We start from the raw sequence: 26781 nt of genomic DNA on the forward strand, positions 1-26781 counted from the left end.
AAATCCGAACTCATCCTCCCAGATGGAAAAGATGGTGAAATTCCAGTATTTACCGTCAGCAAACATGCTGCCATTCTGTCCAACACATGATGGGACCAGAGCAGAGAATTCCAACCTTAGCCCCAAAGAAATTTGTGACCGATGAAGGTAATCGAAAGAGGGGAAGACCACGAAGGAAATTACTTTGATGAGGAGATTGTGGAGGATATTTTGGGAAAGAACTAGTGAGGAGAAATATCAGCCATGTCTGGTACAATGAGGGGTCAAAGAGTGGTCATGTTGACAAATAGCAGAAGGAGAAAAGTATTAGCATCATTGACTACTGGGGGGGAAAACATACGAGGATGATGCCACAGACTTTGAAATTTCAAAGGGCCAGATCATTGTTGATTTTCTCTTGAAAGATTTGACAAGTTCCTAACTTGGTATAGTACACCATCATGGCCATCTTCATCACTTTCCCTGTCTAATTAGTGTTATTTTAATGATATGATATGGAAAGGAAAGGTGATGGGCAAATGATCATTATCTGAAAGTAAAACACCATCATTTTGGTAATACCATGATTTTGTGGTCATTCATCAATAGACCTTACGAATTGCTATTCCCAATTAATGGTCGATGAGTGTTATTTTAACAATGCTCGGTGGAAAGGGCCTGCTCGGAGTTCCAGAAGCCTACTGGATATGGACCTTTCTGATCTATCACTCGTACAACAATATCCAATCAGATACCTGTATTGCCTTAACCCCTGGCTTGTCCCGCCCCTCCCGCAGCCATTTCCCACAAACAACACTGTTTGTCGGTAGCATGGGTTTAGAAAAGTTAATGTTAGGAAGAAAATGGTCCTCAGATGCACTTGGCGAACATGCATTTGTGACGAGAGATATCCTCCTAGGTTACAAGGGGCTCCGGGTTGATTCATTTTCCAAAGCCTAAAACGCGGTTGACGAAGTGTCTCCGATGGATTAAAGCTTGCGGAAAACCTCACGTACAACTCAGTATGAAAAATATCAATAAACACAAGGCTGTAATTTAGAAGGTAAGTGAGGGAGAAGTATCTTCTCTGAGTTTCATTGAATTATTATCAGTGCTGTATTGTATACATTGCAGGAGAACAAGGTTCACTTTGTTAGTGTACCACTGACCTGCTGAATGAAGTGTGTCATGTTTTATGCCGACGAGTCGGGTTAGGGATACGTAAATGCGTGATGCCATGCAAGAGAAATGTCTATTTGCCCATTTGTTTCACATCAGACTTTTAAGACCGAGCAGTGGGTTCCATTACGAGCCAAGTCAAATGAATACACCCACTCACTTATAAAGATGACAATGATATAACTCGTGAGCTTTCCAAGTAAAAAATTACACACTCTGCTTTACGTGAGCAGTACGATTCCACTGTTTTTTCCTGTTGGATTTCAATATGAAGTTTATGAGGCGTCAAACTTTTTTGCATCGATCGCCAATATTTCTTCCTTGTTTTTAAGATGTGACCATGGGGTACCGGACTCCTAATACAAGCTGGTTTGGTCCATTTTGCCATCAGTAAGTTATTTTAATTTCCAGTGAGGGTAAAACTACACCAAGGCTACTCTTTCTCACTGATTCTGTTAGTAGTCTTTATGGACAGAATTTGTCGTGGCTCGGCCATCTGGTCAGGACGGCTCCTGGATGTCTTCCAGGCACATCCTGCTGGAGGAGGCCCCAGGGATGACCCAGGACGTGTGGGAGAGACCATGTCTCCCGATTGATCTTGGAGCGTCTTGGGATTGCCCCAGAAGAGTTAGACTAAATGGGTGGGGAGAGGATAGTCTGGGATTACCCACTAAAGTTGCTGTCCCAGCAACACGACGAAGAGAATGGATGGATATCCACTCAGGTCCATAAATAGCGGGATATGGACACAATTCTCATCTTTTTTTTCTCGAAACACCATAACGGAGAATTTTAAATGAAACAAAGAAGATGAAGACTTCAGTTTGAGGTTATTTACTTTCATATTAGGTGACCCGTGTAAGAATTACACTAGTTTGGAGATACGGCTCCCACTTTTCAAGGGACCAACAGGAATAAGACGAATGAACATTAATTAATTGTAATCAGTGTTCGCAATGTATCCACAACTTAGGGACATTTGGTTTGGGTTGCACGCGCCGTACACCAAGATCGCCACATAAGAGTAATTGGACAGCCTGCTGATTAGATTCTGCTTCACTGACTTGGTGTGTAAAAACATTGTGGTGCATTCTGGAAGTTGATTAGCAACTGAACAGAAGTGAAAAGGGTCCCTCGGTCCCTTCCAGCGTGCCCCTCCTCTGTTGAGACACGACCGCCTACCTGCGCCCCCCAGCTCAAAGTCTTCCGGCAGCAGTTTGTCCTGCCGATTGCCCAGCGTGAAGGAGAGAAATGCCAGCAGGAGAGTGTCCAGGATGCTGATGATGGCCAAGATGTAGGCCCAGCGCACTGTGCAGTTCCCCAGGCTGTACTTGCCCGTCCGCTGGCCGCACATCCCCTTCACCTCCGGGGCATCCCAGCCGTCGGGATAGATCATGCAGCCCATCACCATCAAAACAGCTGTGAGGATCAAAGAGCAGACCGGTAGTTGGGGTGCATGTGTGTAAGACAAAGAACAATTACAAATTATAAATTAGTTACAGGAAACTATCGTAAACCATGTTTTTGTCCACAGGTTGGCAAAATGCAGCAGAGCCGTGAAAAAGGAACTGCTTTTTTTCAATATGTAAACGTTTATCGTATGACTATCTAGGTCTAATCATCCATCCATCCATTTTCTTAGCCGCTTATCCTCACAAGGGTCACAGGAGTGCTGGAGCCTATCGCAGCTGTCAACGGGCAGTAGGCACGGTACACATTGAACTGGTCGGCAGCCAATTGCAGGGCACATAGAAACAAACCGCTGCACTCACAATCACTGTACGCGAAGGCAGAGCAGATTTTTTTACGTTTGTATTTGTTTTTATTCAACGTGAGGAACAGGAATTTTGCATTTTGTGAGAATCCAGTTCAACTGTGAACACTAAACGTTATCCTTCATATTTTGGATCTGATCATTGTGTTTTCTTTTTTGTCTTCTTTCTTGTGTTGAATGACTGTTCAATGGTGTTTTCAATTTTGATCGACTTTTTTGAGGCAATTGCTCGAGTGGTTCCGAAAATGGATGCATGTATATTTTGTTTTGCAGGACGAATCTTGTGTTTTGTGTGTCACGATCCAACGGTGCGGGGGGGAATGCAGGACTCTAAGATGAGGACATGATGTTCAATGGTTTGATTATAGACTCATGTTGTGCACGACAACACAGTCCAAGAAAGCAGAATCCAAAAAAAAACAAGAAACAATGTCTGAAAACTATGAGTCAACTAAATAACATAACAAAAGCATGACTGGACTATAATGGCGCAGTGGCAGAGTAACCCAGGATACGGGAAAGCATACTCACCAAACTGGCAAATGCCAGTGACAAAACTCCAATTTAAATACATGGTCTAATCACAGTGCCTCCTGCGAAACAGCTGTGACCGGCAACAGGCGTTATAGATGAAACTGCTCCGAGTGGTGCACAGGCCACGCGCTTCTTGGCCGTGGTCCAGCTTTGCACATGACATTGTGGAAGTGGTTTGCGTATTGGGTTACGTGTGTATAGTTTACAGCAAACGATGGATGGTTTCAAGAAATCTCTTCGCAATTGAAAATAACTGTAAAGGAGAAATTTGGTGAATTTACAAGCGGACTATGTTGAAAAATAAATGGTTCAGTTAACAGAAATTTGTATCACTCTCCCGCTTCATTCTTCCCTCACTCGTGAACAAAACTCCAAGGTACTCGAACTCCTCCAGTTTTGGCAGGATCTCATTCATGACCGAAGAGGGCACGCCACCCTTTTCAGACTGAGGACTATAGTCTCTGATTTGGAGGTGCTGATTCTCATCCCAGCCGCTTCACACTCTGCTCCGAACTGCTCCAATGAGAGTTGGAGATCATAATGAAGCGAACAGAACCACAACATCTGCAAAGAGCAGAGTTGCAATGCTGAGGCCACCAAACCGGACCGGACCGCTGCGCCTAGAAATTCTGTCCATCAAAGTTGTGAACAAAATCGGTGACAATGAGCAACTTTGGCGGCGTCCAACGCTCACCGGAAACGAGTCCCACTTATTGCAGACAATGCGAATCAAACTGACTGCAGTCATACAGGGACCGAACAGCCCGTCTTGGGATGTCTTGAATTCAAATGTGTCATCAAACCTAAAATATAATAACTACTGAGTCTATTTTGGAGGGATTTTTTTGTCCTGTAGACATTTTTAAGTAGGGTTAGCATTTAAAGGGGCCCTTTAAAAAGCCTTCATAACATTGTTACAAGGATTAAAATCCCATTTTTTTCCACTTTCTTGTGAGATGGTGGCTTCCCATCTTGGCATCCTGGTTTTGTTGAAGGTGCAAATGTGCTGTTGAAGGGACACCTCATCAGGTGACTGACATGTAACTAAAGCCTCACCAGACGTGTCAAAGTGTGTGGACTGAAACCAGACGCTCAAAGGGAAACAAAAGCTCCCCTGGAAATTGAGGCCGGCGTGCAAACACGGCCAGCCTCCCTTTCATCACCAAAGGTCACGAGTGAGCTGGGCCATATCCCATCAGAGGGCAGAGTACAACCAGGATCTGTCACCAAATTGCAGGGGCATATAAAGACAAACAATCCAGATGTCATGATCTCCCAGTATAACATCTTGCTGCCTTACCAGAGGCCAGCTGCATCCAGGCGCAAATCTTGTAGACGCTCCCGGCGTTGCAGAAGAAGAAGAGGCTGAAGCACACCGTGGTGCCCACCACTAGCAGCATAGACGCGCCCACGAAGAACATGGCGGTACGGAAGGCCGGCGACGGGATGGAGCCAAAGTCCAGCAAGCTGCCCTTGCAGGTGAGCTCCGAGGTGAGCGGGTTGCCGACGCAGTAGTGGAAGAGGCCGAAGTAGCCCGCCTGCGGTGTGTTGACACTGTCGCCGATCCAGAAGGGCTGGATGAACACCACCACCGCGATGATGACCAGACACATGGTGAACACGCCCCACAGGACGCCAATGGCCCGGGAGTTCCTCACGTAGTTGGTGTGGTAGATGCGGGCCGCCTCCTGGGCAGGGAGCAGGTCCATCGTCTATCAAGAGGTGGTGTTCGGCTGGGATGGGAGGTCCGACCCAAAGCCTCAATGCCAGACGGTCTGTCGATCGCGCACCTCTCGAGTCCGCTGCTGCCTTGCCTCGACTGAACTCGTGGCAGAGTCAACTTTCAGGACCTTGGACAGAGGCGTGCATCGCGTGCTCGTCGTGCTTGTGCATGTGTGTGTGTGTATAGTGTAGCATGTGTGCAGTTTGGTTGTGTTACACTCATTAGGTGTTGTATATGGGTGTTGTGTGTGCTGTGGTGGTTGTGTGAGGCATTTGTGTGTGTGATGCACACTGTTAGACATTTCGTTAGGTTTTTACAGTAAGTTAGTGGCAAAATTGTTCCCACTAAGTTACGTTTTGTAAAACTTAGAAAAGTGGGAGGAGAGTAGTCTGAATTTTGTTCTGAAATCATCCACCTGCAGCAAATCACTGCAGTTATTGAGCATTATTTACCGTTGATTACCTTTCCTGAATCAGGTCACATGGCACAAATTGCCTGCTGCCTCTTGACTTCTAATGTGAACGCTCTCCCATCGGAACCAGACTGTGAGTGACCACCACAACAAACAACAATGCTTTTCTGCAACAATGTCGATGTTAGTGATTAAAAATTTCTCACAGTTGATTTTTATGATCATTGTCTAATTGTGGTTCCTTGCACATGTCTCTTATTATATACGCACCTTGTTATCCAGCCATCCATTTTCTTCACCATTTATCCTCACGAGGGTCGCGGGGAGTGCTGGAGCCTATCCCAGCTGTCAACGGGCAGGAGGCGGGGTACACCCTGAACTGGTTGCCAGCCAATCACAGGGCACATTGAGACAAACAGTCGCACTCACAATCACACCTAGGGGCAATTTAGTGTCCAATTAATGTTGCATGTTTTTGGGATGTGGTAGGAAACTGGAGTGCCCAGAGAAAACCCACGCAGGCAAAGGGGAGAACATGCAAACTCCACACAGGCTGGGCCAGGATCGAACCCGGGTCCTCGGAACTGTGAGGCCAACGCTTTACCAGCTGAGGCACGCACCTTGTTATTTACACTGAAATGCCTAAACAATGTGGAGCCATGAACGTTACAATGCATTGTGGGAATTTCAGGTGCATTGTACAAATTGTGTGCTGTGAACTCAACAGTTATTTACTACATACCATCTAGTAAAATACTGTAAAGTGATTATACTTTCATTAAATATACACTATATACACTAATATTCACGACATCATGTGATTTTGATTTCCATCACACACCGAACAGTTTGTGTATTTTTTGTAAATTAATGCTTTTATTCATTGTGTCTGAAAATAGGAGCTCTTTTGGTTTGCAGAAGAAGTAGGCCAAAGTGTACAAATAAGTGTCTACTTGTACCTAAGACAGCTTTTATGTTGCCTGGTAACAGCTTCACTTCATTGCATACAGAGGACATTTTTTTTTTTTTTTTTTGTCCTGTTCGACCGTGAGGTCAAGCCGAATGGAGGATCTGTATACCTTTTATGCCACAACAGCATCTTTTAAGCTATGGTTGCGATATTCTAACTGAGTTTTATTGGAAATCAGTCGATCAGTCAAAGAGAACAACATTTTTAATTCTAAACAGGATGAGAAAAGGAAATGATTACATATCTACAACGATAAAACATTATATATGAGTGTCGCATGGGGCTGTAGTGCTACACCCTGTGAGGGAAGAACAGTACAAGATAGGACAGGACAAGAGACATGCAGGGCAAGGGTCGTGGACCCCGGCCATACAACTAAAGTGCTGTGAGACTGACTAAGTGAATTATAGAACTCTATTGAATGAAAGTACAGTATAAGTGGCGAAAAGACACATGCAATTCCTGTATTCAAAAGTTATTTGCAGTAGCCCCACACACAGTGAAAGAGTCCCAGAGGTGTGTGCGCCTACGGATCCACGTGAGTGAATTGACAACATTTTACATGCACAAAGACCGACAGACGTGTCCTGTAATTGCTGTACCTGCACCGTGGAGGCTGAGGACCCACCCAATCAATCGAAGGGTGGGATCTGGTTCTGGGGTCCACCTGGGACCAAAACCCAGTGGACAGGACACCAAAGAACTCAGGGCGGCCTGCTGGCCCAACCAAGGCTCCTTTACCATTGGTTACCCGGCTAGGGGGCAGAGACCCAATGCTGCACCCCCCCCCCCAACAACCCACCCAGCTCCATCAACCCCACACCACCTCCAGGAGACCCAAACCTACCCTCCACTCCCATGGTCCCCCCCTTCCAGGCTAAAGTAGAATGTCCTTTGGAAGAGGCACCCGACAAGAGGGGAGCAGCCTTGCATATGAGCAGAGCCCCAATGGGAAACAGTGGCCTGGTGTGAAGGTCTGAGCGCTCCCCCGTGCTGAAAAGTCTCCTTGTGATTAATGCGCATGCGTTACTAACAGGGGAACTCCGGGTATGTAGCAGACGCCTACTGGGAAATCACCCGGTCTCATAGTTCCCTTTCTTCTACATAGAGGGAGCTAACATACGTTATAACCTAACCCTAACCTAACCTTAAAACAAAAGTTGATAAAAAGAGATACACATATACGTACGTTTGCTGTGTTCGTCTTTCAGAGACGTCCATAGCAAACATGAACACTTGGTGACAAGTTGTCGAATGGCCCACGTTGGAGCATGGGTGGAGACGTTTCAGACTGGCTAGAAATTTACAAAATATACCTACATGTGCATTAATATAAGCGCATGCGCATTAATCACAAGGAGACCTTTCAGCACCGGCCTAGGAGCACCACTAAAGTTTGGGGGTCGCTGGTATATGTCCTCAATTTGACAGAAAAACATTTTTTTTGTTCCAATGAAGACTCCACGGATTAACACATTTGAACGGTGTATTATAAATAAATCATTCATATTTCAAACAAAAAAAAAAAGTCCACAACTAGCTGACAGGGTAGTGAAATTGAACAAGATTTAAGGGTTATTAATCCAGTGTCTGAAAGTGACTTTTTTTTTTGGGAGGGGGGGGGGGTCAGATCATGTGACTAATAAAGTTGAAAAAGGACACGTCTTGTTTTCAGGATGAAAATCACGACGATTGGTATCTCCCCCCCCCCCCCCAAACTCTAGTTGTGTCTCTCTCCCGCTCAGCTCAGCTGCAATCAAGTCAGCTCCTGCACTTGTGGGATAAAGCCCGCATTTGGCTTACAATCAGCTCCCCACTCACCTTTTGTTAGCATCCTCTTGAAAGATTTTCCCCGTTCACCAGAGATGCCAAGGAAGCAGGTACTCATATTTTGCATCACAGGTGCGTCCCATTTTCTTACCCAAGCCTCAAAGTTGTTTGCGGGAAAGCCCGCAAATGTTCATATCACGCACGTTAACATCTGCTTCGTGGCCACAAATAGCAATTTTATGGTCACAATTTCATTTTTTACCCATGGCGTGTCTGTGTCGGAGCAATATGAGAATAAATATAAATATGAATGCATCTTTGAGTTTCCATTTTGAAATCATATCACAAGGCTTACTAAGTTCCATTCAGTTTTCTTCCCATGTGCAAAACTAAAGAAACCTTTTTTCATTCGTCTTTTCTCTGTCCGCCGACAGGGGGCAGTAAGCCATTAACTGTCCAGAGAACCAGCGGTTCAGTCCACAGATGAGCCTGTCAGGAGGCATTCATGTCTGTTCTGCGGAGTACAAAGCTGCAGTAAAGTCATTAAAATGTCACCACTGTGCTTGTGGACCATCATTAAATGGAAGAGAACAACTTGGTGAGTGCAAGGCAACAACTCCACTTATCGTTTTTGTGTCAGATGTGTTTTTGGGATCAAAGGAAAAAGACAAAGATGAAAAAGAAAAATGATCCATGATTGACTTTTGGCGTCACATACTTTCCCCATTCCATTCTTTCACTTTTACACTGACAACATTTACATGTTTCCAAGAACAAACATGCCCAGATATATATTTTGATATTAATTTACAAAAATTGTTTGTCCATTGGGTGGAACGCTGATGCAGCTGTAGTGTGTTGGCGTCACAGTTCTGAGGACCAGGGTTCAAATCCTGGCCCCGCCAGTGTGGAGTTTGCATCCCCAAGACATGCAACATTAATTGGACACACTAAATTGCTTCTAGGTGAGAGAAGATGCCAGAGGAAAAAGAGGAGGAGTGTGCTGGTCCCCATTTTTAAGAACAAGGGCGATGTCCAAATCTGTGGAAACTATACAAGAATAAAGATGATGAGCCACACAATGACGTTATGGGGAACGAGTAGAGGAGGCTAGACTCAGGACAGAAGTAAGTATCCGTCATGATCCTGCCGCACCAGCGGGTGCCAGTCGTCCTCCTGACCTGTCCACCCGGACGCCTCGCGTTTGGTGGCCTGGATGGCCACCAGACTGGGGTCCTTGAGGCGCAGGGAGATGGCGGAGGAACAATTAGAAAGATGGAGGCATGCACTAGAAAGGAGAGGAATGAAGATTAGCTGAAGTACAACAGAATATATGTGCGTGAAGGAGAGGGGCGGAGGAGGAAGAGTGAAGCTACAGGGGGAAGAGATAGCGAAGGTGGACGACTTCAAACACTTGGGGTCAACAATCCAGAGCAATGGTGAGTGTGGTAAGGAAGTGAAGAAACGGGTCCAAGCGGGATGGAACAGTTGGCGGAAGGTGTCTGGTGTTCTATGTGACAGAAGAGTCCCCGCTAGGATGAAGGGCAAAGTTTATAAAACAGTGGTGAGGCCGGCCATGATGTACGGATTAGAGACGGTGGCACTGAAGAAACAACGGGAAGCAGAACTGGAGGTAGCAGAAATTAAGATGTTGAGGTTCTCGCTCTGAGTGAGCAGGTTGGATAGGATTTAGAAACGAGCTCATTAGAGGGACAGCCAAAGTTGGATGTTTTGGAGACAAGGTGAGAAAGAGCAGAGTTCGTTGGTTTGGACATGTCCAGTGGCGAGAGAGTGAGTATGTTTGTAGAAGGGTGTTGAGGATGGAGCAGCCCGACAAAAGAGCGAGAGGGAGACCAAAGGAAAGGTGGATGGATGTTGAGGGAGAACATGAGGACAGTGGGCATTAGAGAGGAGGATGCAGGAGGTGTACTTAGATGGAAAAAGATGACACGCTGTGGCGACCCCTGACGGGACAAGCCGAAAGGAAAAGAAGAAGAAGAAGTGTGATTGTGAGTCTGACTGTTGTCTGTCTACATGTGCCCTCCGATTGGCTGGCAACCAGATCAGAATGTTCCCTGCCTCTCGCCCGATGATAGGTGGGATTGGCTGCGGCACCCCGGCGACTCTTGTGAGGATAAGTGGCTCGGATAATGGATGGATGGATATCTGTTTTAGACACATTAAGTGTGCTTGTACACTGTGGTATCAGATTGAAAATGAAATTGGTGGTATCAAACATCACTTTTCATTGTGATTAAAATGATGATTGCTATCTTTTAGAGGTGTTTCATACAGAAATTATAGTAATTCCCTTGGATAAAATCCTATCCTTTACATGTACAAACACTCCTACAGCTAATATATACTGTAGATGTTCAGTAGAACTCCCAAGTAATAAGAGTAATTGACTTTCAGCTGAAAGTTTTTCTGTGTTGCACATGTGAAATGTTCTATACAAGTTGAGTGTAATTACATGTTATTAGCTGTCATTTTAATTCCGGCCTCCTGCTCGGTTACTCCTATTTAGGCGCAAAGCAAGAGTGCAGGGGAGGTTTTGGCTCTATGTAAAGCCAAAGCTACTCATTAGCGGCTCCTACTGCAGTGTCCCCACTTCCCAGGTGGACGCCTTGACGATTTGGTCGCGGTGCATTTTCGTTAGGAGCAGAAACAACAGCGTGAGGGGAAGAGTTCTGAAAGGAAGCCAGGCTCATCGTCTCCCAGAAGGGTTTTAGAGACATACATAAAACCTGCAACAATGCAATGAAAATCTCATTCTATTGTGGATCCACAACACAAGTATCAAGTAGATGATCTGTCTCGGGAACGGAGGAGAAACTTGCAAGATGATAGTGTGGCGACAATAATAGCCGACCCCAATAAAAGCCAGAAGCGATGATAAATGAGCTCCCCTTGTTTCTCTTTTTTTTTGTCAGACTGCTCCAAACGATCATCACAATTTAACACCCTTGTTACGCAAAAGAACCCTTGAGCTCGGCAATTTAGAGCTGACCATCCGTGAGGGATAGCTGCTTCTGATTGGGGCTCATTTGACACAATTCCCCTTGTGGGGCTGCGTCAAAGTACGAGTCCAACTACTCAAATGACTCATTCTCTCTCTTTCTTATATTTTACATGAGACGCTTTCCTTGCGTCGCGTAAATTGGGACAATACGTCGAACTTCTCAAACTGTCACTGAAGTGTGCTGTCGAGTGTGAATAGAAGAGAGAACAATGACGTTCGGTGACATTCATAGTCTTGTCCCACCCGTCAGTGGTCATAGTGAGGACAAAAAGAGCAAAGTTGTCAACATTTGTCTTTAATCTGAGGTTAAGGCAATCCATTACAAAGCTTTTCACAAACCACAGCAGGACAACAATCATGTCCTGGATCATGGAAATGAATCAGCATGCAAGTCAGAGAGACCTGGAGAGTTTCGGCAACCAGAAAACGGGGAGTGTGTTGTGCGGGGGGAGGAACAGCGGTTGTTTTCAAATTGTGCTACGCCAGCGCCCCCTAGCGGTATGCGAAAAAAAAAATCACTGAATTAAATGCTTATTCCAGGGGTGCTCAATGCATCAATCGCGATGCATCACCGGTCGATTTTGCAGTTTCGGTCGATCGCTACGGCGAGCCAAGAAAAAAAAAAAAAAAAAGACATCAGCCGAATTTTTTTTTTAACTTTAACTCATCGCGCATGTGCAAACAACTACAGTACAGGAAAACACGCTAGTCAATGAGTTCCCCCCAATTTGAAGCCCTCGCTTAAGAAATCTTAAACATGAGTATGGATGCTGCAGTAAAGAAGACAAAATCGTATCACTTTCATACGGAATGGGAGGCGGACAATTTTTTCACGTTGTTATTTCCAAAGTGTGTTTGCCTCATCTGCCAGTGGAGTGAAATGCGTAGCGGCATTTTCAAACTGTTTATGGAAAATAGGACACCGACATTCCGCTGAAAAGTGAACGAACTCCAATCCCAATTGGCCGCACAGCAGTCACTTTTCACACATCAACAGCGAAAGCCGCCACCGAAGCATCGCTCCCTATTCGTCAAATCATCGTTAACAACAAGAAGTCCTTCCAAGACGGAGAGATGGTAAAAGAGGCGTAGCTGACTCATTGTTCCGATCTATTAAAAATAAGGCGGGAATATTATCTTCAATAAAATCTCTGCAGCTGTAAAGGAGTACAGTTACACGGCGCCGTGAAGCCATGGCTGATGTGTGGAAGGACGTCGGAGAACAGGTGGACGAATCCACTGACATGAGTGACAGCCCAGGTGTGCATTTTCATTAGTATGGTGGTGTTTAGTTATCATCAACGTGAACTCAGATAGTTACAAAAAATGTTTATAGTTAACTATGTTGTGTAATATTGGCTCATGCAGTTATGCAAGGCACACAAACATACATTTACACATAAAGAATCCTCAATATACTTTCAAATAAATATGTTTTGCATTTTTCTAGTGGGGTCATTTTATTTCATCACTGGTCATTCTTCACCCCATGGATAGCGAGAGGCTGGATGCTTGAGAAGTAGATCTTGGGGTAAAAAGGTCTGGGCACCCCTGGTTTAAACTGTGCTTCATGTGACATTTTCTTACGCTTTCCTCAAAATGATGTATTTATTTGTCTTGAAGTGTTGGATGTCACATTTCTCCCCCCCCCCCAAATGTTGATTGAGGTCAAGTTTTTCTTTAACTTGCATGCAATACATTTGAATCAAATCCTTATTTAAGTGCATTATTTTTAGGACTAATGAGTGTTTTTCAGTGGTACTTGTTTGAAATAGTTTGAGAACCAGTAAATTACAGCATTTATGTCATTGGACAACAGAGGAGAGATGTGGCGACTTGTTACCTCCAAAGAACAAGTCAAGGAGTACCGCATGGGCGACACACTCGCCAAGCTCAAATGAAGACCTACGTATTTCCCAACGTTGGCAGCACACACACATGCACAAGATCTAGAATTGTCGAGTTTGAACATTCAACATTCCAAATGCGGACTTTAAGTATACAATGACCGCCTTGGTTTGGAAGAGGGAGAGTCCTGAAGGGCTGATATCGTCAGACATACAATGAAAATAGAATATATTCCTTCAACATGTCATGCTTTGCAGTTGCATAAGTGTCACATCCCTTGTTACAGTCTCTCTGGCAACATAAAGAGCAATACTTGCATTTTCTTGTGCTAATAAAGATGGTCCGGTGAAGAGAACCCGTTTCGAACCTTCTCATTACATATTGGAGCAGCCATGATGTTTCAGTGCTTTAGAATCCAAAAGTGTCAGAAAACGAAACAAAAATCCTTCTTAAAGGACTTTTTCCACGATTAACGATTCCTTAACAAGAAAAATGAGGTGAACTATTTGGGATGATCTTGATCGATGCATAAATTGCTCGTGAAATCTGACGGCATCGTCATTTAAATCACAAAAGGAGACAAACGCAGTTTCCCTGGACTAATACCACACAAGCAATGATAGTTCCATGTTTTTATGAAACACAGAATAAATTCTCACATTGCAGAGTGGGGGGAAAAAAGTATGTAAAGCCCCGGGATTATAACTTGGACTCATACTTTTGGAGGCCTTTGATGACAAGTGTTAATCATGGTATATCTTGTGAGGGTTCTTGCGTGCAAGGCGCACTTCACATCCGGAAATGTCCCTTGAGGATTGAACAACGAAAAAACAAATATTAAAACGTAGTATACGCCTTTTTTGATGGTACAGCAAGTTGAATTGAAACCTCCAATTTCGTCAATTGGATTCCAGGTTGTCAGAGGTTCAAATACTTTTTCCAAGTCATGCTAATCGAAAAGCAGTTCTTTTTCAGAACTGCTTCCCAGTAAATTAACTCATGTTTGATGATTTTGCACATTACCAACAACTTTGCGAGAGTCTTAAGTGTATTATTTCATTCCATTACCCAATGAGAATGCGCAAGGAATCAGTTCTATAAGCAGTACCGATAATGAAACCGGAACCGGTAAAATGCCATCACTTCCCACCCGGACTCTGCACTATGAATGAAAACATCTCATTGTTAGTGCGGTATTTTTTGAAGTAGACTGTCCTTGCCTGTTGTTGTGTTATTGTTCGTTTACTGTTTGTCATTCCAAAGAGTTCACACCGAGCTGAAGATCTTCAGACCAAAAGCAAGTTGAGCTGGAGAACTTTCAAATGGGTCAATTTGACCCGCATCATACCAGGAGGATTGAAGTCTAAGCATTCCCATTCATACTTCTTCAAATGCTTGACGTACTGAAATGGCTTTCGGAGGCGGTACAGTATTTCGGTGGGTATGTCATAACAAAGCGTGACCTTAATTCACAAATGAATTGTGCTAAACTAGATCACATCTAAAGAATAAAATCCCCTTTTTACATTGTACTGGTTGTGCCCCCCAAAAGCTTGGCGAGGCTGCTTTTCCACTACACTGTTTCAAGGCCGGGGGTTGACAACGTTCCTTAGAATGTCTTGTTATCCGACTGGCCTGTGACGTCACTGTCGTCTAATTGGCCGACAGATTTCTTTAAGCGTGGTGACTTGTCACAATCGTGGCATCTAAAGGCTGCCGCACACCGAGCAACGTCGCCGAACCCGACTGGACGGTCCAAGAGCGTGCACGGTTTGGCAACTCCTTTAATGTCTGCCACTGGTTTTGCCTCGACTCACAATTTAATTTATTTGCACTAAACACACAGCCTCAGTCTGGATTGCAGGCTGGATGTACAGGGCGCCCGCTTGCGGATTGCTCAATGGCGGCTGTGCACTGGCAACTCGAACAACACGATGGTCCGGTCCTGTCGCGTTCGACCACATCGCTCAGTGTGCAGCAGGCTTAAGCAGCTTTTTTGTTCCGTGCTCAACTGCAGAGGTCAAATCCAGCGAGATGGAAGGCAATGAACGCGTCACCTTCTTTTTGATCCTGTCTCCATCCCTCCCTCCCAATTTTGATTGCTGCCCGATGTAATGAAAAAGCAACGGAGGCAAGGCTAGGCCAAGCGGGGGCCAGGGCAGAGCGGGGCCAGGCCCTTCTGGATCCTGGAATGAAAAAGCGCCGAAAGTGAATTGTCCCCTTGGCCAAAAGCGTACAGCAGAATCGGAATTAAATGAAAGCAAAGTGGACAAAATGATACAACAATGACATTGTCACATCTCTGTCAATGAGATTTTTTTTTTTTTTTTTTTTGTCAACAAAACCAGCAAGTGCTAACTTTATCAATAGCCACAATTGAATTGTAAACAGGTCTTGACTTGGAATTTCGTACAAAGCTCAGCCGTACTCTTCATTATATTCAGTGTACCTGTAGAAGCAAAGAGCAGGAAGTATAAAAAGTCGACACAACGCGTGTGTTTGGGAAATAGAGAGAGGCGCCGGCCATCATTGGTCAAAAGATTGATCCTCAGCCACATTTCCCACGTGGCACAAGAACACCTGGCTAAATGAATTGGGATATGTTTCCATATTTCTAGGCACATTTGGATCATTCGACTGAGAGAGATTGAATTGAATGTTGTTGAAGCAAATTTAGTAAAACACAGCGGTACCTTGCATCGCACAATAGTTGTGCATTTTGGAGTTCCACCATCCATCGTCTGAGCCGTCTATCCTCACAAGGGTCACGGGAGTGCTTGGCGCCTATCCCAGCCAACTTCGGGTGACAAGCAGACTACACCCTGAACTGGTCACCAGTCAGTCACAGGGCACATAGCAACACTGTCACTGAGTGGGAACTGAACCCAGGCTGCCTGCACCAAAGTCAGCTGAGAGTAGCACTGCACCATCAGTGACTAATTCCATCAAAACATATATTTTTTTTAAACCTCCTGTGATGGCGTGGCACGTCTGACGCGATTCTCTTGTGGTGCTTGATAAGAAGAAGTGCCACTTTTGTATGTGCTGCTCAGTGTTTATGTACACAGCTACAGTATGTTAGTCCGCAAAAGTTGAATTTTGCCAACTGGACTCTTGTTGGCTGTCGAATAGGTTTCATCTCTAATCCAAACGCTTTCTTCCGTTCTAACGCTTAGGTGTGGAGTTCCTCGACTTTTGTCTCTGGTGGTTGCATCACATCGGGTTGTTGTTGTTGATGCGCGTGAGCATTTTCCACAATGAGCGGTCATTAACCCGTCAGGTGACAGACTACTCATTAGTGGCCACTTTACTGAAGGTATGAGACAATCTTTAGGGGCGAGAGAGCGCTTGTTGTTTAAGCCATTAAATTATTGGGTGATTGATTAGTGGTTGCTTTGTTGAATGGATAGGCGATCCCCAACTAGTGTGCCGTGAGCGCTTTTCAGGTGTGCCATGGGAAATTATCCAATTTTTGTTAATTGCTTAAAAAAAATCCATCCATATATTCGTCCGCCCGTCCATCCATCCATTTTCTGAGTGACCTTTCCTCACAAGGGTCGCGGCAGTACCGGTGCCTATCCCAGCTAACTTTAAGCAGGAGGCGGGGTACTCCCAGCGCTGGTTGCCAGCCAATCAGAGGCCACATAAAGGCAAACCCCATCATCGGCTATCATCGGCCCTTCTGTTGGTTGGAAGACCAAATTAAATGCTAAAAACCACCAGCGCAATAGTGCATCTGCACTGTTGGACTTTTTAGCTTCCTCAATGTTGGCAAGGACTCATTTTATTGTTTCACTCACCCAATTTGAGTTGAACGAAAATCCATTCAGTGTAGGCTGAGGCCCGGCGTGGGAGGGAGGGCGTCAAACTTCTACACATTGTGAAAGCCGACTTTGTGCAATATAAGCTCTTTCCAAGTTTGGTCATTTATCTGAACTAAATTAAGACACACTTTTGTTTGGAGCCGCCAGAGGACACAAGGATGTCTTCGTGTGCGCTTTTCTTCATTAGTTTTCACCACTTTTTTCTTCGGTATCAGTGGACCGAAGGCAACGAAACTGGGAAGCGACATTTTTTAAATTTAAATGATTCCAGGAGAACCGGAATGTTAGTCCAGGTTCCAATCTCTTGCCCGCTCTCAGTGCTCTACCCTAACTCTGCATCACAGTAACATGATGTCGACAAGTTGCGCGGGGGGGGGGCAACTTCTAAATAAAATACTTACAAATAACACACAGAATCAATACCTTGTATTTAAAATATTTATATGAAAATGAAATAACCTCTCTGTTATCACAGAACACCTCCACTTAGTAAGAAAGTACAGTCGACTGGCCTAGAGGTGCACCCAGGAAGATTACACCTACAAATACGAGAGCATTTAAAAAAAAGTTTATATTAAATTTGTAAATATGAGCGCAATAATACTTGATTTAATAAAAATGAAAATAAAAAATCTCTCCAGTTCTGGGGAACACTTGACCACCCCTGGGCTCTATCAAAAAAAAAAAAAAAAAAAGTCCATACAGGACAGACGGATTTATATTTCAAAAATAAAAAGTCTTTGAAATTTGCATATGCAACTGTCAATTTATCTGATTTAAAAAAAGACATTAAAAATAATCAGTTTCATATGGCAAGACCAGCCCAGTTCTGGGGGACACGAGACCTGGAGTCCTGAAGTGAGCTACCGTCCTCCAGAAATGGATTGGTCTCCCAATACCAAATGGATTGTATAAATAGATTGAGAGATAAATATTTGTGTTGAACTCTTTTTAAAGGTTAAAGATTACATTTTTAAATAAAATGACTTAAAGTCAGTTGTTTTGTGTAGGGTTTACTTCGGTATTTCCAGCGTCCCAGCAGTCCTCTCGAGATTGCTGAGTTTGCGTCGAGGGATTTTTGTCAGTAGATCAACTTTTGCGGATTATCATCACCGGCATGACTAGAATCTACACCAACACCCGGTACATCAGGCCCAGTACACGCCTCTGTTTTTGTTGGTTTTCTTTTTTTTCCTATGATTTGCCAAAGCCCGACCAAGAATGTTCTATTCTTGGCTATCTCATCCTTCTGTCCATTTCTGTACTGCTTTTCTTTTGCGGACGTGCTGGACCCTATCCTAACTAACTTCTGGGTGAGATTTAAGGCTACACCCTAAACTGGTTGCCACCCAATCGCAGGAGACAAAGTGTCTAAACAAACATCCATTTGCTCTCACATTCACACCTTGGCAATTTAGAGTCTTCAGTTAAGCTATCACGCATGTATTCGGAATGTGGAATGATACACAATACCACAATACCTGTACAAAACCCACACAGGCAAGGGGAGAACATGCAAATTCCACACAGGTGAGGCTGGAGTTGAACCCGGGTCCTCGAACCCATGAGGCAGATGTGCTAACCAGTTGTCCAACATGCTGTCCATATTGGACAAACCCGACTACCCTCAAGTCAGGAATCTGTGGACTATTAGAGGAAATTCAAAGAACACATTCGACCAACGAGCACAAAAACAATAAATGAAAACTAAAGTCTTGCCGTTTTGTCTGAAAGTTGTTTCGCTAGATGGCAAGAAATATTTTCCAAAGTAAACATTTTTTTGATGACATCAAATTTTTACAATGCTCCCTCATCTGGAAGCCTTCGGCAACGCTCTGCAAACATTGGCCCTTACCCGAAACTTTCTGCTCATCTTCATTTTTTTATGAGCTGACATTTCTGCCTCAGAGGACTTGTTTCCAGACCAGCAGCGGAACGCGGCATTTACGTGTGTGGTGTTGTGTGTTATTGATTTGAAAAATCTTTCAGTGTCTACCAGACATTGGCTTCTCGTGCTGGCCGGGGTACCGCTGTACTCTTCGCTGTTTGAGAAATGACACATTCAGCGTGGCTAAAATGTATTGGCCTCCTTCTCGAATTCTTATACAGTCTTCTTCTTTTTCTTCCGGCTTGTCCCGTGAGGGGTCACCACAGCGTGTCATCTTTTTCCATCTAAGTCTATCTCGTGCATCTCCCTCTCTGACACCCGCTGTCCTCATGTCTTCCCTCACAACATCCATCAACCTTTTCTTTGGTCTTCCTCGCTCACAGTGCTTTTTAAAAATGGTTATTTCATTTATTTTAATTTTATTTTAGGTCAAGTGTCGTCAAACGGATGATTTTTGGTACATTATCAACGAAAAACCCACAGCCAATATGGTCTCTCACCACAAAACATGATTTTAACGTGTACAGCTTTTTGTAACTCCCGCCATAAAAATCCTCTCGAGGGATTTGTTTTCAAGAAGAAGCAGGAAGTGACGTAAAGGACAGCGGCGCCCCCTCGTGGACTCGTTTGTTTCGTTAGTTTTACGTCCGGAAAGGTAGCTCGTTGTTCCTTCGTGTTAGCCAAAATGCCGGCTCATTGCATTCCTGGACATTGCTTGAACACTCGGGAGAATGGAATTACCCTTAACAAGTTTGAAAGAGACCCTGTTCGTTGTGAAAAATGGATTGCAAGGGTGCAGAGGACGAGAGCTTCGTGGGTTCCAAATAACAGGTAGGTGTGTATACAGCTACAAAAAAAAAAATAGTTTGGGGCGGACCACGTAATCGGTCTCTCTCGTAACGTAGCAAAAGATCTGCGTATGAAATGTGTTGTGCGCATACAGCTACTAAAAAAAAATAATAGTTTGGGGTGGACCACGTAATTGGTCTCTCTCATAACGTAACAAAAGATCCGCGTACGAAATGTGTCGATGTGCGCGTCTCCCAGCCCACAATGTCTCGATAGTGTTCATCGCGTACTGCGGCGACATTGAACATACCCCTAAAACCAACATAGCTCGGCTCAACCTCCTCCTTATATGCCACTACAGGCACCGAAACTCAGCCACACCTCGGTCACAGCTTCTGCAAAGGCTGCGCGTCGGGCTTTGCGACAGGGGCGGCTCTGAAGAACCCAGCCGAGAATGCGTCACTCAGTCGCGTGCGCGCATAAAGCGCCCCGGCTCGACTGTGACTAAAGCAGCACCACTCGGCTCTGTCATAAGCCACACCGGCCGTCTGCGAGTGGATCGGACGGGATGCGGTTTGGCCGTGATGGCATATCATCTGAATATGGCTCGAAACAATAGTGTAATATTGGCCTGAGGGCTGGAAACAATAGTGTAATATTGCCCCGGTAACTTCACTCGGTTGTGTGGTGTTGTCCTTTTCGAAAAGAGCTTCGGTGTCAGACGGGACGTCGGAAAAATGCGAATATCTCTGTTGTTCGGCTTCCGTAGTAGCAGGCACTGCGCGTTTTCAACGGCAGAAGTGACGATGACGTCAAGGACAGAGGACGCGACTAATATGGCGACCACTTGGATGTCGAGGGACACTCAATTGTGCAACTTTGTGCATGGATTATGCGCTCTCCCCTCACTTTTTTTTTGTATAGACATTGAAGTGGATACTGTTATATAAATTTTTCATTACAATATCTATTTTAGGTTTATAGGAATGTCAGTCCCACTTTAAGGAAAAACAAATATTCAGTTACCTGGCCCTGTGTGGAAAAGGAAGGGCCCCTACACTCAAAAACTTAGGCCAGCAAAAATGGGAGATTTTCGAGCTCGAACGGTCTGTTCAAGTCTGGACTTGGACTAGATCACTCCAATTTGTTCATGTTGTCATATTTGGCCACTCGGCATTTGACTTGCTCATGTGTTTTGGATCGTTATCCTGATACAGAACCCAAGTACACTTGCATCTTGAGTTCACAAACTGCAGGTCTAAGATTCTACTTCAGGATTTTCTGTTAGGTGGCATGGTGGCGCAGCTGGAAACCATTGGCCTCACAGTGCTGAGGACCCGGGTTCAATCCCAGCCCTCCCTGTGTGGAGTTTGCATGGGTTTCCTCCCACAACCGAAAAACATGGAGTAATTGTAGCCTCCAAATTACCCCTAGCTATGATTGTGAGTGCAGCTGTTTTCTGTCTCCATGTGCCCTGTGATTGCCTGGCAACCAGTTCAGGGTGTACCCCAACTGGGATAGGCTCCAGCACTCCCGCGACCCTTGTGAGGATAAGCGGCTAAGAAAATGGATGGATGGATTTTCTGTTAGATAGTAGAATTCTTGTTCCATCAATCACAGGCAGTTGTCCACGTCGTGAAGGAGCAGGTCACCCCAAGACCATCACACCTCCACCACCACGTATGATGTCCTTCTTCTGAAATGCTTGTGCTTCATTTCCGCCAGATGTAATGAGACGCACACATTCCAAAAAGCTCAACTTTCATCTCATCACGCCACATAACATCCTCGCAAAAGTCTTGGGATTCATTCAGATGACTTTGAAAAAGTAAAACAAGCCTTGATGTTCTTTTTGGTCAGCAGTGGCTTTCCTCCAAGGTGTCAGTTTAAAAAGCCCACCGTGATGCAATAAAACTGTTCTGGCATCAAAGGGATGCAGATTGTACTTTCTGCTCCGGCTAACAGCCGAACAGGACAAAAAAAATCAAAACAACAAAACCAAGAGTTGAAGTCAGGATTTATATTTGTCTGTTTACATAGGTTTGAACAAAACTATACAAAAATATAAGAATTTGAGAAAGGAGGGCAATAATTTTTCAAGGCACTGAAAAATGGATTGTTGTGTTTATGTTAAACTGCATAATGGAATAATAATGTAAATTCATGGGAAAAAAATGTCCTTGTGGACAATGAATCACTCAAAAATATGTAACAGTAAAATATGTCATGGTGGAACGGTGGCACAACTGTGGAGTTTGCATGTTCTCCCTGTCTGGGTGGGTTTTCTCCAGGCACTCCGGTTTCCTCCCACATCCCGAAAACATGCAATATTTGGAGATTCTAAATTGACGCTAGGTGTGAGGTGTGAGTGCGACTGTTGTCTGTCTCCATGTGCCCTGCGATTGGCTGGCGACCAGCTCAGTGTGTACCCCACCTCCTGCCCGTTGATAGCTGGGTTAGGCTAAAGCACTCCTGCGACCCTTGTGAGGATAAGCAGCTCAGAAAATGGATGAATGGATAAATTGTCAATCTTTGTGGTGTGTGAGTTCAATTTTATTGTGAGACTAGCATCGGTCTTTGGAGGATTCTTTATAAACACTCGAATAAAAATAATGGACAGTCAGTTGTCCTTGCATGAATGAACCAAAAACCTTTGGCCTGTCCCCTGCTGCGCTTTGATTGGCCAATCGGTGCTTCAGGGGGTGTGGCTTATCTAAAGGTCAATGAAGTAGCGTTCACATTTGTTTCTGTGCATACGAACAATTCAAAGATGCAACGAATGGTGAAATCAACAACGGGAATATTTAGCTTATTATGAACGTCATAACCTTTGTGCTTTTAACACGGGTAGCAATTAGTGCATTGTTTTGATAGAAATATTAGAAACAGATTAAATAAAATTCATTACATTAAGTAACCCAACATATCAGAACAACTTACACTCGGAAATGTGCCAAAACAACTAATAAAATACTGAATGTATTTTTATCACATGCTTTTATCTAATATGTGTGTGTGCGGGTATATATTAATATTACAGTCCTTATCAAAATAGAAATTGCTATTTTGGGGGAACTTGATCAATATTACAACAAGACAAGCCAAAAAATAAAGGATGGGAAAACTACAGGGAAAATATGACTTTTGACCCCCCCTGTCAAAAAGCCCACTCCAAGATAATAAATGCAAAAAAAAAAAAAAATAAAAAAAATAAGAAAATGTTTTGTTTTTCTAGACACAAATTGCAAAAGGTATCACAAACATGGTACAAGATGCCACTTTCTAATACTATACTCTTACGCCCGCCCTCGCCATCTGTGACATCACTCACCACTTGGACAGGAAAGAACGTGAGCTTGTCAATATCTCCAGCTGTTCCACAAAGGAGTCTCGTACCTCCTTGGTTTGACTCTTCATTAGCAGGCCATGCCCCTCCCAAGAAACCACAGTGAGGGTCTTCACACCGCGTCACATTGGGAGCGGTCGCCGGGCGAATACGGCGGCGGCGGGAGGAGGTTGGGCTTGATGGCTCTGCTCTTCATGTAGGAGATGAGCTGGTCGGGGATCTCGGCCAGGACGTCCTTCGCCAGCCGGGCCATGCTCAGGACGTGATTGCCCGTGCGGTCCATGTAGTCCCTGAATGGAACAAACTGGTACAGTGGATGAGAGACAAGAACAGTCAGGAGAAGAGGAAAGGCAAGGGCAGTATTTTCGTACACAGTTTGAGACTCAAATACTGGCTGGCGTAGCCTGATTTTCGTGCAAAAGGCTCGTTGTGAGGGTTTGCACCAAGATGGCCGTCATTCTGCGGACGTTTCACTTCCAAGCGGTTATCGCCGTTTCATTCTGTACTTAATAAGGGTACGTGCTCACATTGTCTGTGGACACACCGGCCGAGAGCAGTGACGATGCTCCACTCACGCATAGATTGCTGCCATTACGCTGATGAGACTGTCATTGCATCACAGTTAAAGGGAATGACAGGAGCCGCTCTGATTGGACATAAAAGAAGTGGGCACAGCAGTGCAGCCCGTCCACTTTTGGATGCGACGGCCTGCTCTGGTTTACGAGCTCACCGACACTGGTCAAATCAGCCACTAGTGCACAGTTACTAGTGCAATGGATTTACGCCGTTCACGAAAATAATGCCCCGTGTCTTCTTTTTGTTGAAAATTCTAAATGTATGGTCAGAAACAGCCACATTGAATCCCTCCGGAAGGATACGATAAAACTTTCTGATTGTTTTTGTGTCATCCGTACTGTATATTTATTCTTTTTCTATGGCATTTACAGTATTTTCGTTAGTGAGTGAGTTGTAGCCTATCCCAGCTAACTTTGGGGGAGAGACGGTGTACATCCTGGACTGATCCCTAATCAATGGCAGGTCACATGTAGACAAACAATGGAGTGGTCGCCACGCAATTTCAGGGTATTTGTACAGATAAAGGAACGGTGACTAAGCAATGGCCGGGCACATTTAGACAAAGAATGATTCATCGCTCAAGATATTGCTGTTATATATTTGTAGATTTGACTATCTTTCACCTGTACAATGTCTCTCTCAGCCAACTTTCCGCGTGACGAAATCCTGATGTCGTCACCGTCGAGCTCCACCATGGCTGCAAAAGCAAGAAAATCAGGATCAATGGCTGCGAATCAACACCATCCCATACAAATATTTTGATAATGCTCGCCATCAACAGAACTCTTAATTCATTTTCCCTGCATCCTACTGACAGCTGTTTTTATTCTTTGGCCTCATGTAATTGATGAGTGAACAAATAAATAAATAAGTAAATAAAAACAACTCCAGTGGTGTTCCATGCTCTTGAATATTTTTTTCTCCACTTAAATGAGCGTTTTGTGTGTTGTTGCTGCCGATTTTCTTTCAATTTAACAATCCTCACTGTACGGCAATCCTGTGTTGTTATGCCTTGGTGATTGGCGACGATATTATGTAATAGTGAACGTCACTGATTGGTGATTGGCTGACTCACCGTCAAACTCAGCTTGTCCGACTCCAACGATGATGATTGACATGGGCAGTTTGGCCGCCTGTGATGAGTGACAAGAGCAATCAGTTGCAACTTTCTCAAGTTTCCAAATAGGAAGAAGTGAATTGGATTTTTTTTGTCACGGACTGGTGCAGAGTTTTACACCAATTACCCTAGTGATATTATCAAAAGCAACATATTTATATGAATTTTAAAAAAATCAGCGATGACAAAATGCCTTTTACATTTGCATTTCCTTGCGTTGCATTTCACCGCACTGTGACAATTCCAAAGCAATTTTCCAGGTGTGCTGTCCCAAGTTTTTAATGCAGTGACACACAGAATGGGCAAATCCAGTGAAGAAAATAAGTACTTGAACACCCTGCTATATTGCAAGTTCTCCCACTTGGAAATCACGGAGGGGACTGAAATTTTCATCGTCGGCGCATGTCCACTGTGAGAGAGAGAATCTAAAAAGAAAAATCCAGAATCACAATGTATGATTTTTTTTAACAATTTAATTGTGTGATACAGCTGCAAATAAATATTTGAACACCTGTCTATCAGGTAGAATTCTGACCCTCAAAGACCTGTTAGTCCGCATTTAAAAAGTCCACCTCCACTCCGTGTATTATCCTGAATCAGATGCAACTGTGTGAGGTCGTTAGCTGCATAAAGGCACCTGTCCACCTCATACAATCAGTAAGACACAAACTTGCAACATGGCCGAGACCAAAGAGCTGTCCAAAGACACCAGAGACAGAATTGTACAACTCCACACGGTTGGAAAGACCTACGGAGAAACTGCCAAGCGACTTGGTGAAAAAAGTTCCATTGTTGGAGCAATCATTAGAAAATGGAAGAAGTTAAACGTGACTGTCAATCTCAATCTATATCTGTATTAAGGAGAAGATGACCACGACCATGTATTCTGAGATTTTGGGGGACAACCTCTTTCCCTCAGTCAGAGCACTGAAGATGGGTTGCGGCTGGGTCTTTCAACATGACAATGACTCGAAGCACACAGCGAGGAAAACCAAGGAGTGGCTCCGTAAGAAGCATATCAAGGTTCTGGCGTGGCTTAGCCAGTCTCCAGACCTAAACCCAATAAAAAATCTTTGGAGGGACCTGAAACTCTGTGTTTCTCAGTGACAGCCCAGAAACCTGTCTGATCTGGAGAAGATCTGTGTGGAAGAGTGGGCCAAAATCCCTCCTGCGGTGTGTGTGTAAACCTGGTGAACAACTACACAAAATGTTTGACCACTGTAATTGCAAACAAAGTCTACTGTACCCCATATTAACGTTGCTTTTCTCAGGTGTTCATTTACTTATTTGCAGCTGTATAACACAAATAAATCATTAAAAAAATCATACATTGTGATTTCTGGAGTTTTCTTTATAGATTATGTCTCTCAAAGTGGGCACGCACATACAATGAAAATTTCAGGCCCCTCCATGATTTCTAAGTGGGAGAACTTGCAATATAGCAGGGTGTTCAAATACTTATTTTTTTCACTGCATATCCAATTCCCCCACACTCAGAATATATTCAGACAAACCAACTATGTATTTTATCCACCTTTCAGAAAATGTTATGGGGCATTCCTTTTCTAACTCAGTAATGTTTCATTGCCTCTTTCACTAGCTCTCACTTCAAAGTTTATTTTGTGCTTGCAGTTTCATTAATGATACTACAATATATCCCATCATACACTCTTGCCGAGCCCATCCACAAATCCCCGGAGAAGGAACCGATCCAAACAATAATAGAAATACAGAAAGCAGAGAAACCTGAATGATAGATGAGATCGTAAAGCTTTCATGACTTCGCTTCACAGCATGTTATATCGCAGTTAGTCTGAAGCGTTTGCGGGTCTGAAAACAAAAATACATTATTGAGCAATAGGGGCCCGAAAGTGGGTTTCTTTACAATAATTGTTAACTGGGCACATTTCTATTATGTGAATTCAGAGATTTAAAAGAAGAAACTCATTGAGATTTATGATTATTGTAGCACATGGACAAAAGCGGTGGCCTTAGCACAAAGCAAATTATTGGACTTCAGGGCCATATTG

General features: G+C 44.1%; 2 protein-coding genes across 3 annotated transcripts in view; both read right to left on the minus strand.

The window, feature by feature from the left end:
- Positions 1-1658: 1658 nt before the first annotated feature.
- lhfpl5b (LHFPL tetraspan subfamily member 5b) lies at positions 1659-5193 on the minus strand. The gene is made up of 3 exons (XM_061809828.1): positions 4767-5193; positions 2341-2577; positions 1659-1765 (listed from the first exon to the last, which is right to left on the minus strand). Exons 1-3 carry the CDS (start codon positions 5173-5175, stop codon positions 1659-1661), a joined length of 753 nt encoding a protein of 250 aa, XP_061665812.1. The 5' UTR covers positions 5176-5193.
- A 16822-nt stretch (positions 5194-22015) lies between these two features.
- cpne5a (copine Va) overlaps positions 22016-26781 on the minus strand; it is a 112522-nt gene continuing 107756 nt past the window's right edge. For both annotated transcript variants that reach the window (XM_061809155.1, XM_061809164.1), the window contains 3 exons: positions 24710-24767; positions 24258-24331; positions 22016-23362 (listed from right to left, as the gene is read on the minus strand). In XM_061809155.1, the coding sequence (XP_061665139.1) occupies positions 23171-23362; positions 24258-24331; positions 24710-24767 (324 nt within the window). In that variant the 3' untranslated portion in view covers positions 22016-23170. The remainder of the gene's footprint in view (positions 23363-24257; positions 24332-24709; positions 24768-26781) is intronic.

This window comes from Syngnathoides biaculeatus, chromosome 2 (genome assembly GCF_019802595.1).
Source record: "Syngnathoides biaculeatus isolate LvHL_M chromosome 2, ASM1980259v1, whole genome shotgun sequence".
Classification (NCBI taxonomy): Eukaryota; Metazoa; Chordata; class Actinopteri; order Syngnathiformes; family Syngnathidae; genus Syngnathoides; species Syngnathoides biaculeatus.

Excerpts from the sequence above, each read along its gene's own strand:
- lhfpl5b (XM_061809828.1), bottom strand. The coding sequence starts at position 5,175 with ATGGACCTGCTCCCTGCCCAGGAGGCGGCCCGCATCTACCACACCAAC. Across the intron at positions 2,578-4,766 it reads CTGGATGCAGCTGGCCTCTG|CTGTTTTGATGGTGATGGGC; the intron begins GTAAGGCAGCAA and ends TGATCCTCACAG. Across the intron at positions 1,766-2,340 it reads CTTTGAGCTGGGGGGCGCAG|ACGCTCCAAGATCAATCGGG; the intron begins GTAGGCGGTCGT and ends GGCAATCCCAAG.